The sequence below is a fragment of the Lathamus discolor genome, chromosome 4 (assembly GCF_037157495.1).
Source record: "Lathamus discolor isolate bLatDis1 chromosome 4, bLatDis1.hap1, whole genome shotgun sequence".
NCBI lineage: Eukaryota > Metazoa > Chordata > Aves > Psittaciformes > Psittacidae > Lathamus > Lathamus discolor.
In genome coordinates this window covers 106461797-106476556 of record NC_088887.1, presented here as the reverse complement: position 1 = coordinate 106476556, position 14760 = coordinate 106461797, and the positions used below count along the sequence as shown (strand labels likewise).

At 43.4% G+C, this 14760-nt stretch overlaps 1 protein-coding gene across 3 annotated transcripts in view; it reads right to left on the bottom strand.

Annotated features, from left to right (window-relative positions):
- Positions 1–14760, bottom strand: part of FLT1 (fms related receptor tyrosine kinase 1) — a 112326-nt gene extending 97566 nt beyond the window's left edge. For all 3 annotated transcript variants that reach the window (XM_065678459.1, XM_065678461.1, XM_065678460.1), the window contains exon 1: positions 14484–14760. In XM_065678459.1, coding sequence (XP_065534531.1) covers positions 14484–14685 — 202 coding nt within the window. In that variant the 5' untranslated portion in view covers positions 14686–14760. The remainder of the gene's footprint in view (positions 1–14483) is intronic.

Here is a 14760-nt window from a genome sequence, read left to right as displayed (position 1 = left end):
CAGCCACAAAAGCTTTCATGGCAAGCAGACAGAATTGCATTCCTTGGGGAAAAAACAGTCCTTGATCCATCCCATTGCCCTCGCACTGACAGCAAAGTGTTCCAGAAGCAAGAAACATAACAAGAAAATATTTTGAAACAGTTCAAGTCAAAAAACAGTTTAAGTCTAAATCTGGACCCGAATGCAGTTTGTGAAGATTTTGGTGGTGTGAGAGAGGAGCAGAGAGCACCATGGATCACTTTACTCTTATATGTTTGTCAACATATAAGAAAAGGAACATCACGTAAACAAGGGTAGTGCAGATTTTCCACTACAACTCAGTCAAGTACAGTTTCAGTTTACCTATTTAAAGCTCTTTCAAGAAGTCCCTATCATAGCCAAATATGAACAGCCATACACACCAAACATAGTAGCAATACACAAATGTTATTTGGCTGCTCTGTATCATCCACTGGAAAGGTCTCCTCCTTTGCTGGCTATAGAAGGAGCTTTTGGACACCAGCTCCTGCTGAGGTTGGCAACTGAATTTCAGCTGAATATACTCTCCAAAGACAATGGCTGCTCCAAGTCCAGCAGCTTTCAACCAGCAGCATATGTAGCCTCAGATTAGAGGCTGAATAGCAAAACTTTGTTCTGAGATGTGGACATTAACTGCTTCAGTCTGAGAAAAGCCTAGATGCCAAGTCTCCACTTTTGGAGAGAGATTCTCAAAGCAGAAATATTTTGTACAAAAGGTGAAGAGGCGCTGCCCTCATCTACTGGTTTGGGGGCTTAGGTTTCGTTTTGAGGAGCCAGATATGCTTCATTTGCCAGTATTTCCTGGCAATTCCTCTATAACATCAGTGGAGGCAAGAGGTCTAAGTCACTTTCTGGAACTTCCTAGCACTAGCCATGAAGAGAAGCAAATAGCCAATTAGGTCTGCAAATCAGTTTGTTAGAGGTGTTCAGAGACCTGTTTCTCTCCCTTAGCAATATAGGAAATGTACACTGTAGCAGTTAACAAACTTTTAACTAACCTTTGGCGTCTAAGTTAGTTACATTTATGTGCATTTTTCTTTTTAGCCCTGTGTATCTTATTTGAGCTGAGTAGTTTTCCTGTATCATCCATCCCTATTCAAAACAAGATTTAAAGGGTACACTTAAACTTAGACTTAAACTAAATCATAGCACACTTAAACAGGCTTCAAGCAATAGCATAACAAACCTTCAGAATAAAGAGGTTCTCTGAACTACAGCAGAAATATTACCAGAAATTTGAATGATGATGCTGTACAGATACACATATTTCCTCTCAGATTTCTCTAGACAATCATACTTCTAACTAGAAATTAACGTATTTTGCCAGCTGCCAAGAAGGGACAAAAAAAGATGCAGCAGATCTCTGAAGAAATATTTTGTTACATGATATATTGCAAACATACATTTTCTCACCTACCATTTACAGATCTCAACTCTGAAATGCTGGGTCTCCCTAAAAGCACACTGCACTTTTATGGGAGAGTCTTCCATAGACACTTACAGTCTATAAGCCTACTCAAGTGCTGTCCTTGAAGCTAAATACTGAGAAACAGATAAGATGGTACAAGAGCTTAGGCAGCTTCTTGAAGAAAAACCCAGGCACTTTGGTTGAGAGGGTCCATCAGTGTCCTCCAGCTAAACAATCTGACAGCTTCATGAAACTACCATGTTCCTGCATTTCATTTGTATTCCTCTTGTCGTCCTAGAATTGGAGGCTCAGATGTTCTCCCAAGAAGGCAATGTTCATATTCAGCTTTATGAATCCTGTTCCTTACTTCAGGGGGGAACCCGTCCTCAAGCTTCCCTGAACTTCTTATTTCAGGCTCTAACAAAGCTGAAAGCAAGCAACAGTGTATACAGACAGTTCAATATGTATGAAAAAGCCATCAGTAATAGTCTGCCAGACCAGATTCCATTAGGATCAAAGCCCAGGTGCTGGAGTTAACAACATTCAACAAAGTTGTTAGAGAGCAACACATAGGTTCCTTCCAGTGTAAAACTGATGGAAAAATGGAAAACTCATGTGAGTGACAGGCACTGAGAGCAAGTCTGTAGTGACTGGTGCTGAGTGTTTGGCTTTGCTCAGCACCAGCACCCTGACCAGAAGCAGAGCCAGCCATGCAGCATCATGCTGAGACAAGAAGACCAGTTTGGGTGTGTAGGTTACTGTTGTTTTCAAAGTCTGCCAAAAGCGAACAGCAAGAAACCATTATAAATGCTACAAACTCTTGGTAAGTCCACAGTGATGTAAGCAAAGACATCCACATGAAAATCTTGAGATCTGTTTTAAATTCAGCATACTGAACAAGACAGCCTGGAAGCCTGCATGTCAGAAGATCTGCCTCAGAGTTATTGAAGTCAAATGAAATAAAACCCAAAACACAAAACAACCCACCCAGATCTTTTCACCCACCCTGTAGGCAACAAAGAAACCCAGGTATACTGGGTACATGTTCAAGCTTTTGCCCTTTTACACATATTACATATATCGAAAAGACGGCACATTATTTGTAAATATTGTGGGTGGGATCTTACGGAGTGCTTGGTGCTTGTCCGACTTTGTTCCCATTACTATAAACCAGAGTTTCATCACTGAATTCAAGTACAATTTAGACACTTAATTCCAGTAGTTAATCACATTCCGATTCAAGACCAACATCTGTGTATTTGGCATGACATATCAGATTTGTTATATACTTATTCATTTAGTTTTTCACTGACAAAAAGCTGAAGTAAATCTTATTTCAAGATGATAATGTTGCTTTTACAAGTATGTGAGACAACGCTTTTACCCGCAAGATTCTAAGTCTTGAAGAAAAATAGCTTTATTTGACATCCTATCTATTCATGGGTCATTAGCTTCCTTACATTTTTAAATGCTTCAAAACTGACGCAGAGTACAAATGCAATAGAGTTTGGCATGCTTACCAGAAAAGAAAAAGGAAGGAAATAGCAGGAAAATTCCTACTGTCAATATTTAGAAGCAGATTATGCTTTCTATGTACCTTCTCTGGGCATTTTACTTGACGCAGTCTTTTCTGAAGGGTCATGGCTCAACAGGACATGTTCACTTATCATTGTGCCTGTCACTAAGCGACCATCAGCAGCCTACCCTCACACTGACCTACATCGGGGGGTGCAACTTCTTTTCATGTGACAACAGAAGAACTAATTAATCCTGATAACTGAGGAATCTCCTGCCATAGGGAAATGAGTGATTTTTGGGAGCATATTCTATTTGCTTCAGGAGGCTTATTAGATACATATGAAAGTCAGTCAACAGGGTTGATTAATTAATGAGTAAACATTAATTTAGATTGCAAAAGTTAGCCATTCTGTCTAAAATAAGGGAAAGACTAATCTTTATTTTAAGAGGGTATAATCTGTAACTTGCAAGACAAGAAAATAAATTTTCTTCAATTATTTTCTGCCTTGCAAAAGGGTGATCCTCCTCATGAATGAAACAAACATTTAAATGATCTGTTAACCAAAACCACTGATAACTAGTAATTAAAAAAAGATAAATGAACTTGCATGTATTTTCCAATATGATGCGTAAGTTCAGTTCTACAGACAAATGAGTAACTATGCACATTTCATCTGAATCTCGATTTCTTTTAAAAGGATAGATCTGCTGAACAGAAAAGCAGGAGCACATTCTGGATTATTATCCCCATTCTGATTTATCCAGCTTCTACTTCCCAATTTCTTCTCACATACTGTGAATTTCTTCTACCTTTGACTAAAGAAAGCAAACCCAAAAGCTGGCTTTATGGCTTAGTTAAAACAAGTGTTAGAAGCTGTCAGAAATTTCCTTCCAAGTTAACAGGTTCGGTGGCCTTTTAACATCTTCATAACTTGAGGCTGAGTGATTGTCTTCCAACCTCTCCAGTTATCCTGAACACGTTGACTAATATTTTTTCACACACACAGTGAGAGGTTAAGGAGACTGATCAGTTTATCTTTGCAACTTCAGTGTATACAAAGAATATGACCTTCTGGGATTAAAGTACCATCTGTGGGCAATAAAATTATCCATCATGAAGTAATTGTTTCAGTCACTGCTGGATTTGCACATGTTTTAAGGCTTGTTAAACATAACCAACCCTTTGTGTTTTTTTACCATCAAATATCATTTCCTCCTGATTCAAACCATTCAGCCAAAATGTATTTTGCAGAGGACACTCCTGCACTGGAAAGAGAGCACACGAGATTGCTTAATAGGGTCTTCACCTCCCTGTGCTCCTTAAAACATGGGTCATTCAGTTCCAATGCAGCCCAGGACTTTACTCTTGCTTATGAGCACTTTCTAATGAGTCATCCCATTGAAGGGAATGGGAATACCTATGGGTGCAACTAACAAGCTATTGCAGAATCCAGACCAGATTCTTAGGGGCACAGTAGCATCCAGTGGGTTGGCCTTCAGTGTGTCTTCAGTGGAAATGAGCTGACTCTGATACGTAGCAGCACCTTAACCAGAACATGGCTATTAGCTAATACCATACGAGCTATACAGCTTTCCTCTGTTTTCATAGAATCATATAATCATTTTGTAAGGAAAACTAGAATATCAGTAATTTTCTTTACTTCAGAGCTCTTCTTGACAAGCTATCATACTACCATCTCCTCTAAAGGTACTTCAGGCCATTCTGTAAGTGAGTATAACCCTTTTTTGGTCAGACAGTTTTACGTATACATAGTAATTCCAATTATGTCATTGTAACAAATTACTCAAAAAAAGTTAAAAAAAAAAAGTAGGAGAGAGAAAGAAAAAAAGGAACTTGTGATGAACTCTGAAGAGCCATTTAAAATTTACATCTGACCAACAGGGCCTCCTAGTTTAATGAACACTGAGATTCTCCTCAGCATCAATACTCGCATTTATAAGACGGGAGAAGTTTCAGACAGACTTGTCTCAAAATTTCTGTGTTTTCTTTTTTTTCCTGCTTGAAGTGTGAAAGTCTGGCTTGGTCCTCCCACAGGACCAGAAGGAGAAGGGATCACGCTTCATATTGGAGCTTTCTAAGCTTTCTACTTCCGTGACTTCTGGTGGCTGGGAAGAGCTGCTACTTGAAGAAGACACTCTTCTATCTCCATGGCAGCAATAGGTCCCATCTCACCTATGTCACCTGGGTTTCTCATGCTCAGGCACAGGCAAAGCAGGCAGTGCAACCTGGTTCCTGCACACAGAGGCAAAAGCACCATCTGCATTGTCTGTGCTTAGAAAGAGCCTCCAGAAAACACCTTCAATGCTAAACCATGAGCCACCCTGAGCTTCAGAGCCATTTCTCAAAGTCTTTCAGATGCCATCTAGGTCCCAATTCTAAAGGGGACCTCACAGTACCTTCATACATCTAATTTCACACCACTGCTCTGACACGAACCCAAGTTTCACACCTGCAATCTGCAGAAGAGAAACTAGGACAGCTTATCTGTGAGAGAGCATCTTTGTCTCAAGCTGATGTTGACAATTGTCCAGATAAGCAAGCTCATGATCTGAAGCAACAAATTACAACCACCATTTCAGTCAAAGCAGAACTTTGCAGGGTATCTAAGGGCTATAGGGACTTGCAGATGTTAACAGACGTGGGTCTTTGGACTGCAAGGTAGCTTTGTCCCCTTGTGCAAAGAGGGGACTCTTTGTGGCTCTTGTGGGTTTTTGTACCAAGAGGGGCACTATGTGTGCTGGTACATGGCCAGCAAACAGAACGCACTCAGGGCAGAAGCAGCAGCCCGAGCTCTACCACTCCTCAATGGATCTATTACTGACACATGCTGCTGTTGTGACTGAAATATATCCTCATCTGCTTTCAAAATCAAGAAAGTTGTTGGAAGCCACTTATAAAGTATACATTGATGCATAAAAATCATCAATTCATTAGTTTGTCCTTTTCAGTTCCAGAAGAAACATCCCGATTATCCAGTCTGATGTTCTGCAACATATGCCAAGTGATTTCTGGAACAAATCCTTAAATCTGGTTAATCTCAACTATAATTTAAGAGTTTAAAGTACCATCAGGACATAACAGCCAGACAAGAAAAATGATAGGTTAACAGATGAGAACTTTGGGCTGCTGTATGATATTACTCTATCATAATACTCTGCTGAATACTACTCGATTATAACAAACAGCATAAGGTTTATCACAGTAATCAGAAGAGTCTGGGCAGATTGAAAATGCCTTGACTCTGACTCCGCACCTTGGAACTAAAAATCCATCAGCAGGGCAAATAGAAATGCAACTGCCCAAGAAAGGCCTCCAAAGGTACAGAAAGATGTGTGTGTCTAGTATTTGAGCTAGTGTGTCCTTACCCTCTTGGTTCTGTATCTCACAGCAAATGATGAGAGTTTATCCACTATCTGTATGTGTTTGCTGCCCCTAGACGTGTATGCACGCTGATATAAGATTAGATGCTATGGAGGCAAAGCAAAACATGCAGTAGGTAAAAACAGAGAAGATACAATTCTGATAGTACCTCCTTAACACCTCTGAGCAGTACACACTATTATGCCAATATGGTCTATAGCTGTAGATGTAAACAACTATGTATTTCCCCAATAATTGTCCAATGTTTTGCCAATATTTGCCCTACTTGCCTACAGAAGAGCCTGTGGTAAAGCCATTTTATTAAAGAACAGGGGAGAGGTTGTTAATTTAAAAAAATTAGATTCAGACATTTAACATGCTGAAATCACAGTTTGTCATTTTAAATAAATCTGTCTCCAGTTACTACCAATTAAAATTATTATCACTTGCCATCATACCTGGGCAACCAAGACCACTCAGTTCAGTGCACTGTGCCCACACAGCACCTGCTTGAAGACACTTGCTTCACCAAAAGGTTGTGTCCTGTCTGTGCTAAAGTCACCAGATTACTTTTGTGCATGAGCATGAGCACTTTACATAATACCAATTAAAAATAAATTTCAAAATTTAACATTCAGAGAAACTGTGAGAAAAAAATAACCTTAGTTACCTCTTTTATCCATCCAGCTTTAATAATTCTAGAAACTTATTATCTGAAATGAGCACCTTTGACACTATCTAGCCTGGAGAAGTTGCTCATTTCATTAGCTATATCAAGAGAAAAAAATTATAGAGGGAATAAAACCAGCCATAATCACACCCTTTTTATTTCCCATTGAACATATGGAACTGAAAATGGGAAGCCAAATGTACAGTCTAACACCTCCATTATGAACTCTCATGGGATCATCGCTTAGATAAACCACCAAGGGGCAAAATGCATATAGATGGTGTGAGCTGAGAAAAGCAAGAGTAGTATCACAGCTGTGGTTGTGACTCCATCATCTGCCCATCCAAAAGCAATCCCATGTGATCAGCCACCGGCATTCACCCGGGAGCATGCCTTCACACCTCCACGCATGGTTAAGCTCATGCTGCTTACAGGAGAGTAGGTAGCTCTACTCATATTATGTCCATGAGCCATCAGATCTACTCCATCACTTACTGACCCATGTCAGCAATCACTGTGCCTCTGTTCTAATTCCACCATAAACGGATCCCAGCACATAATCATCAGTTCAATATTTCTGAGAAAAGTTTATCCCATTAACTAATGCAGTAAAAAAGTATTGATATGGTATAAAGATGAAATATATCTGTGCATTAAAACAAATACGCAAATAATTTAGAATTCCTACACAGAATAAGTGGGTTCATTTTCTTGACCAAATTAAATTTCTTTACCAACTTCATGCTTAGATTTGTTACAGATTCCCTGGGAGGAAAAATTAAGCAATATAACAGGATGGAACTGGGAGACTTTCATATAAAGAGACAAACTGCCTACCTGACAGCAACATGCCAGCTCAGGCAGCGACACAGGCCTGTCAAATTCATCTGGGGCTGTACTATTCATCAAGCTGCGCACAAAGAAATAAATTAGGAACTATATAAAAGAAAATTTGAAACAAAGTTTCAGGATTTCCACTTTGCTGAAAGCTGACGGTTATTATTTCCGATGCTCCATCATTAAGGCTGAACTGTCTTGTAGTGTTCCAAGACCAAAAAAAAGTAAAAGGCCAAGGTTGGGAATTGACTTTCCATACCACCCCACAGTCTGCAGAGGAGTCCCTTGCAACAACTCAAGAGACTAAACCCATTCTGAAGTTAAATGATAATCAAAACCACAAAGTCTACAGTAGGAACGCATGCAGAAAGCTTCTGGCAAGCTTGCCTATCCCCCAGTTCACTTTGGGAAATATATAATTATTAATATTTAGAAAATAGATCAGGACAAACATTCATTACAGCACTTCATGAGACAATAAAAGGTTGGTTTTCACCCAAACCGCTACCAGCGCTTCAGAAGAAAAATCTCTGTATTGTACAATATAATGCAACTTAATCCCACTATGTTATATCTATTTGCCATAAACACAGACAACACCTAAATTTTGGCAGATGTTAATTTTAGTTTCTTCAACACTCAATCCCACGGTTTCTACTAAATAATCATGGGGTTTAGATCATCCTACAAAAAAATTTCCTCTCTGGAGATTTTTATCAGATAACCGCTTCCTGTAAGGTTCCTTGAGCCTCCCCTGAAGATCAGATGCTGGACACCAGCAGAGACATGACTCTGAGCTAAATAGAGCCCTTGTCTGATCCAGAATGGCAACTCTCACGCTTCTCTTAACATTAGTCCACGGTGATCCTGATGAGAGGTTCTTCCACAGAGGAATGACAATCGGAACAAAAGGGGCAAATTCCTTCACTCCATGGCAAGGAAGAATCCCACAGGAAGGACGCTTAAGTGAACTATGTGAAATTGTGAAATTCCTCTCATGAAACGCCCTCACACTCATCCCTTGCCACTCCCCACGCACTAAGCAGGGGGTCCTGTTCCCAGAGCACGGGCTTCCCAAGGGAACTTCCAAGGAGCGGAGCCATCTGCTCACAGGTCCCCAGCTCTGTGAGGGCCACCATGCCCTGCCCGCTCCACCCCCGTTTCCAGGCACTGCACGGAAATAATGTCACCGTATTGCCACAGCATCTTCAACCCACTGAAGTCCTAGAAACAGCTTCCTTCTAACCACTTCCCCATCCTTCAGCTGCTCTAATAGCAAAGAGCACATTGTTTCAAGGCCGTAACTCCAACAGATGGAATGCGATTCAGAAGGGATTGCATTTAGCAGTGCTTAATGCCACAAATCAGTGGATGTTGGAAGAGCGGCCTCACCATTTAGAAAAGTCATGCAAACAGAAATCAGAGTCAACTGCAACAGGCTGGATTGTGCTCCATCTAAATAAGTTACAGGGACGACTTAGCATTGTAGGTTCAGTACAACAACAAATTGGGTTGATTCACCCTATCGTGGACAAATTGATTTTGGTAATGAAAATCAAGTGGGATTTGATGGAAAAACAACCAAGATAGTAAAATCAGGTCACCAGGAACATGAACCTTTTGCTTTTCTATTAACACAAGCCAAAGTCTGGGAAGATGATGAACACTTAAGTGTTTCACAAGCATCTATAATAGTCTTTAATACGGATGCATCACAAGCAAAATCATCCTTCTCTTCATCTTTAGGCTGACACATTTCCAAATATCACACCACACAAAAATCCAAATACCAAACATACTTAATACACAAGAAACAGTCATTCACACTCACAGTCCAGGTTTCTCCATACATCTCTATGGCTCAAGACTTAAGTTTCAGGAAAAATTACCTCTGAAATGTATAGTTTCAAATCTTTTCCCCCACACCCTTGTGTTTCTCAATCTGTTATTGCTTTGCTAAGTTCCAGCATGAATTCATTCTGCTGGGCACAAAGGGCATGACATTGTGCCATGCTTGGCTTTGGAAAGAACACTAATGGCTGTATTTTCGCTTTTCAATCTGCTGCTTGCAGCAGATCTTTTTCTTTTAACTACCAGGATTTATGCAATGCTGACCTTCAACCTTGGGGGAACGAAACTGAACTTCTGCATCTGGATAGGAGAAAACTGTGTGGGCACCTTCCTGACAATCATGGGACCAGCTCTAGGATGAGCGGTCCCCACATGGTGACCAAGTCAGGCTGTTCCAAGCTGTAATGCTTGGGAAAGGTTGCTTCTCAGTTGCAGGAATATGTGTAGTAAGGATGCATCACCAGGGCAGAGAGAGAAGAGCCTGCTGTTGTCCATGGGTGGAATTCCTGCTCAAATATGCACAGAAGCATTTCCCCACATTCCTACAAATATTAATAGAGGGGGGGAAAAGCTACTGCTGGGGGAAGAAAGAACTAACAATGAAGTGTGTCCGCGGAGGCAGCAGTTAGCTTCTTGAAAGTTCTCACACCAACAGGAGAGACTTGCCTCCAAGAGCAGAGGTGACTGTGGTTGGGCATCCTGCACTTCATGGCAAAGCTTCTCTTGCCACAGTCTCACTTTCCTCTCCCTCTGGGGCTGCAACAGGAAGTCCCAATCCCTGACTTTGGGGTATTCAAAGAACCATTTTGCTGATAAAGCCCCATAGGACAGAGACTTCTGAAATGCCGAACCTTAACCCTCATCTGCTGAGTTTCTTCCTTTCCCAATCTCAGTCGGACACAAAAACTAGCAAGCTGATAAACATTGTACTTGAAGTTTCCAAACCACATTAAAGTGGAAGGGCTCAGCAACTGTCCTGAAAATCTGGACAATTTCCTTTTGTTCTATACACCCACACAGTGTGAAGGGCTACTGGTTTCAGTCTTTGAAGCATCTGACAAAAAATAGGCTCAGCTTGTTTGTTATTGTTCACATGTGGAAAAAAAAACCCAACCAACACGACCGAAAAGAAAAAAGTTTTCAGATCTCCCCAGCAGCAAAATTTTAGGGCTTTATATTCAGTGAGTGCTCTGCATATGAAGATCTTTACTAGGGCACAGGCCAAGTCCTGATTTCCTCCAGCAAGAGCCGTGAATCTAGAAGATGCTAGACTTGCCCAAAGGAATTGCTCCAGATTTATACCAGCTATAAGAGAATGAAATCTAGCTTTGTGTCCAGCATATGAGCCAAACACCTGTCTAATAAAACATAAGTGATGAAAGTGATTTTCTTTAGCAATGCCAGAAAGTTTGGTACTTAAACTCCATGTATACATTTCTTAAAAGCCTGTGTTATGCAGCAGGGTCTAATTCTTCTCCCTGATGTGAATGCAGACTAGAATTTTTATGGGAGCCCAGCTTCCGTGAAGATCCAGAAGTGGGAAACTCAGTTTTTCTGGACTCTATTAAGATCTCCAGCCCTAATCCCAGATTAGACTGTTGTAGCTGCATATCTGTACAGCTGCTTCAGTAAGAACTTAAATCAAATTGAAATCTTTACGTGTGAACATCTACCGGAATAACGCTTTCAGAGAAGTCTGGTTAGTTATTGCAAGAAATTAGCCTCAGCTCTGATTAAATTTGACCTGGAATTTCTTCCTTAATTTTTTTCCATCTGATCATGAAATTGAAAAGTCCGCCATTTGTTAGGGATTTTGATGATCTAGATCCAACTGGAATAACTGAGATTCATATTGCACTGTTCATAGATAAGATCGTAATAGAGTAACTACCTTCTAGCTGCTAATTATGAGGTATTGGCTTGGTGTGGAAAGCTGGAAACACAGCCAAATTATCATTTTATGTTTCAGGAAATGCAGCCACATAATCCTCAATCCAGGCTGTAGAATCTGATCTTTTCAGGGTTTAAACCCAGTGCTTCACATTCCCACATGCTATCAATTAAAATACTTGCCATACAACTTGGGAGATTGAATTTTATATGGCAACAACTTTTTCATGCTGACCATTATGTATGCAGTCTTTGGCATAAATGTTTATGAAATACAGTTTATGAAATAAATATATCCATAAAACACAGACAAAAGTATTGTTCTTTCCCATGTTAGTCAAAATACGCATCTGCATAGAAATGCAAGAGAGCTGAAGTGCCTAACACTCACATGTCAAAGAAACAATTTCCTTAATCTTATTTTTCAAACGGGGACTGTCATAGCTTGTAGCTTGAATGTTGCTTTGGGGAAATTTAAATTATTAAATATATAAAAAATATATATTTATATATATATATTTATATATATATAATATATACATAAATATATAAAATATATATATTAAATATATATAAGGTAAAAGACCTCCTTCTGTTGCTTCCTTATAAAGCTCTCTCTAGTAAATCCTGAACCACTGCCTATTTCTCTGAATCTCCTCTAGTACTTGCCAGTAAATGGAAGCTCAGCAGACACCCGCAAAGAAGAGTGGACCATACGGTGGTGATGAATCAAGTTTCATCAAGAACACTTGAAACGGGAAGTGCTAGACAGCCCAACTAAGAGTTTTAAGTAAATAGGCAGGAAAGGAAGGTGAAATGGGAAGAAATGCATAGAGTGCTGCATGGTACAATACATCCCATCACTTCACCCATAACTGAGACTTTCCATGCAAATGAAAAAAAAAAAAAAAAAAAGAAAGAAAATGGAACAAAATATTAAGAGTCTGAAAAAAGCCTAAATTCATATTTTGGATTACAATCTCTTGTACACTTAATGGGGGGATATGCCTTTCCAGCAAAATGGTAGTAAAGGCACTAAGCCAAGCTACAGAGAAGCATCTCTGCAATGCCTACCGCACCTGAGCCAACCCAAGGATGTATGCCTCAAGCACTAAGAGGGCCAGGTTTTCCCCTGAACAAGCCAAGTTTTCCCCACTGGAATTGGTCTAAGGTGCCCATATCCCTGACAGAGCCTGAAACAGGAAGGTGAACCAGGGTCTCTTAAAGCCTCTAGCTCCCAGTTGTCCGTCTTCTCCCTGGGCAGTGGGTTTGCCATGATTTTCAACAATGGAAAACCTTTCCGGCAGGAAAGAGGAAGCCAGTCCCCTTGCAGAGCTGGTCACTGCAGGAGCCCATGTGGGAGCGGGACGCTGAAGTTCAAGCTCAAGCTGTGAAGGAAGCCTGGCAAGGATCTGAACCCACATTTCCTTTATCCACGATGGGTGTCCCATGCCTGTGCCTATTTCATCCCGGGCATAAGAACCTCCTTGGCAGGGACAAATAATGTGGGGAAATTAGCACTTTCCTGGGGAAAAGAAAGGGAGAAAAAAAAATAATAATACCCATGTAGCTACACCAAAGTTGATGAATCAGCACTTCCCGAGCAGGAAAACGTCTCGTCGGAGCGGCTCCGCCAGCTCTGCTCCCCGGCAGCCTCAGGACGTTGCCGCCGCCGGCCGGCAGCATGGGCAGTGCCGGGGAGCACCACGCCAGGGCTGCTCCAGCACCGCTCCGCGCAGAGATCGCTCCCGCGGACTCAGCGGTGCGAGACGGACCGAGTCTCTGGCCGCCAGCGCCGGGGAGCGCGGCGGACCAGGAGGCAGCACAGCTAAGCAGAAACAGCACCGCTAAGCAGAAACACCACTCTGCTCCGCCGCCGGCCTTGACGCCTGGCCCTGGGGCAGCTCGGGTTCTTCCTCCCCAAGACGGGGCTTGCTGTCGCTGTCCGCCGGCGATGCTGCGCACCAGCACAGCGGGGTGCACAAGGGGAGCCCGAGAGAGCGAGGGCTGCGGAGCTGCCGACCCGCTCCGGTCTGCTCCGTAGGGCAGCTCCATGGGTCGGTTGCCCTGCGGTGCCGTAAGCCCAGGGGGGACCTGCCCTTGCCCGGCCCCACGCACCCGAGCTCCCAGGTGACCACCAACGCAGCGCTGGGATGCGCTCCTGCCCGCCGGCTGTCCGAACCAGCAGAGCCGGCTCCTCACTCAAAGTAAAATAAAACTCGGTTAAGAAAAGTAAATCCGCACTGATCCGTCCCGGCACACGCAGCACTGAGGGATGCAGGCGCCGTAGAGCAGCTCCATCCCACTCTCCAGAGAGACGCACGCCGGGTACCCCCCGCAGGCAGCCCCGATAGATGCTTCGCTCTCCCTCCCAGGCAGGAGGTAGCAGGACCCGGATTTTTGAGAAGAAAACTGGCACCTTTTCTGCTTCACGGGGGAGGCTGACACTTGGAAACAAAGTGGGGAGGAAAGAAGCCTGCCCTGCGGCCAAGGCATGCTCTCTTTCCGTGATGCAAGGGTTAGGACGTCTCCCAGAGCGGTTGTTCCCCGTGCCCAGAAAAGCCTCCCGCCGGCATCACCGCCTTGCCAGGGGCAGGGGATGCACTACGACCCCTCACCACTGGTACCGCCGGGGCATCGCTCCCGGGGCACACCGCCGGGGATCCGAAGGCTAAGAGCCACTTGAGATGCGCCGTTTGGCGACCCTCTGAAAAGCAGGGATCCATTCCCCCTGCCCTGCCGAAGAGAGAGGGGCGGAGGGCAGGCAGGCGCCGCCAGCTCCAGCCAAGCAGGGTTCGGCGGGGCCGGTCGGGAGGCGCCGCCCAGGAGGCAAGATGCTGGGGCACGTCGCAGAGAGCTCGGCTCTGAGCGGGGACTGGATGGGGCAGCGGGTCCCGGCGGACCCTTACCTGCGAGCAGTAGGGCTGCTCCCAGCAGCACGGTCCCTGAGAGCAGCTGGCGGGGCATGGTCCTGCCCGCGGGAGCGCAGGGCTTTTCCCCTGCCCACGGCGGCGAGGCAGGGGCTCCGGCCGGGCTCCTGCGGGCTCTCCTCAGTCCCAGGCTCCTCCTGCGGTAGCGGAGATAACGGCGCAGCGCGGTGCGGATCCGCATCCAACAGCCCCTGAGCCCTCCCCGCCCGCGGAAAGGGAGTGTCCGCTGCGAGCCGCCCTGCCAGCTTCACCTCCA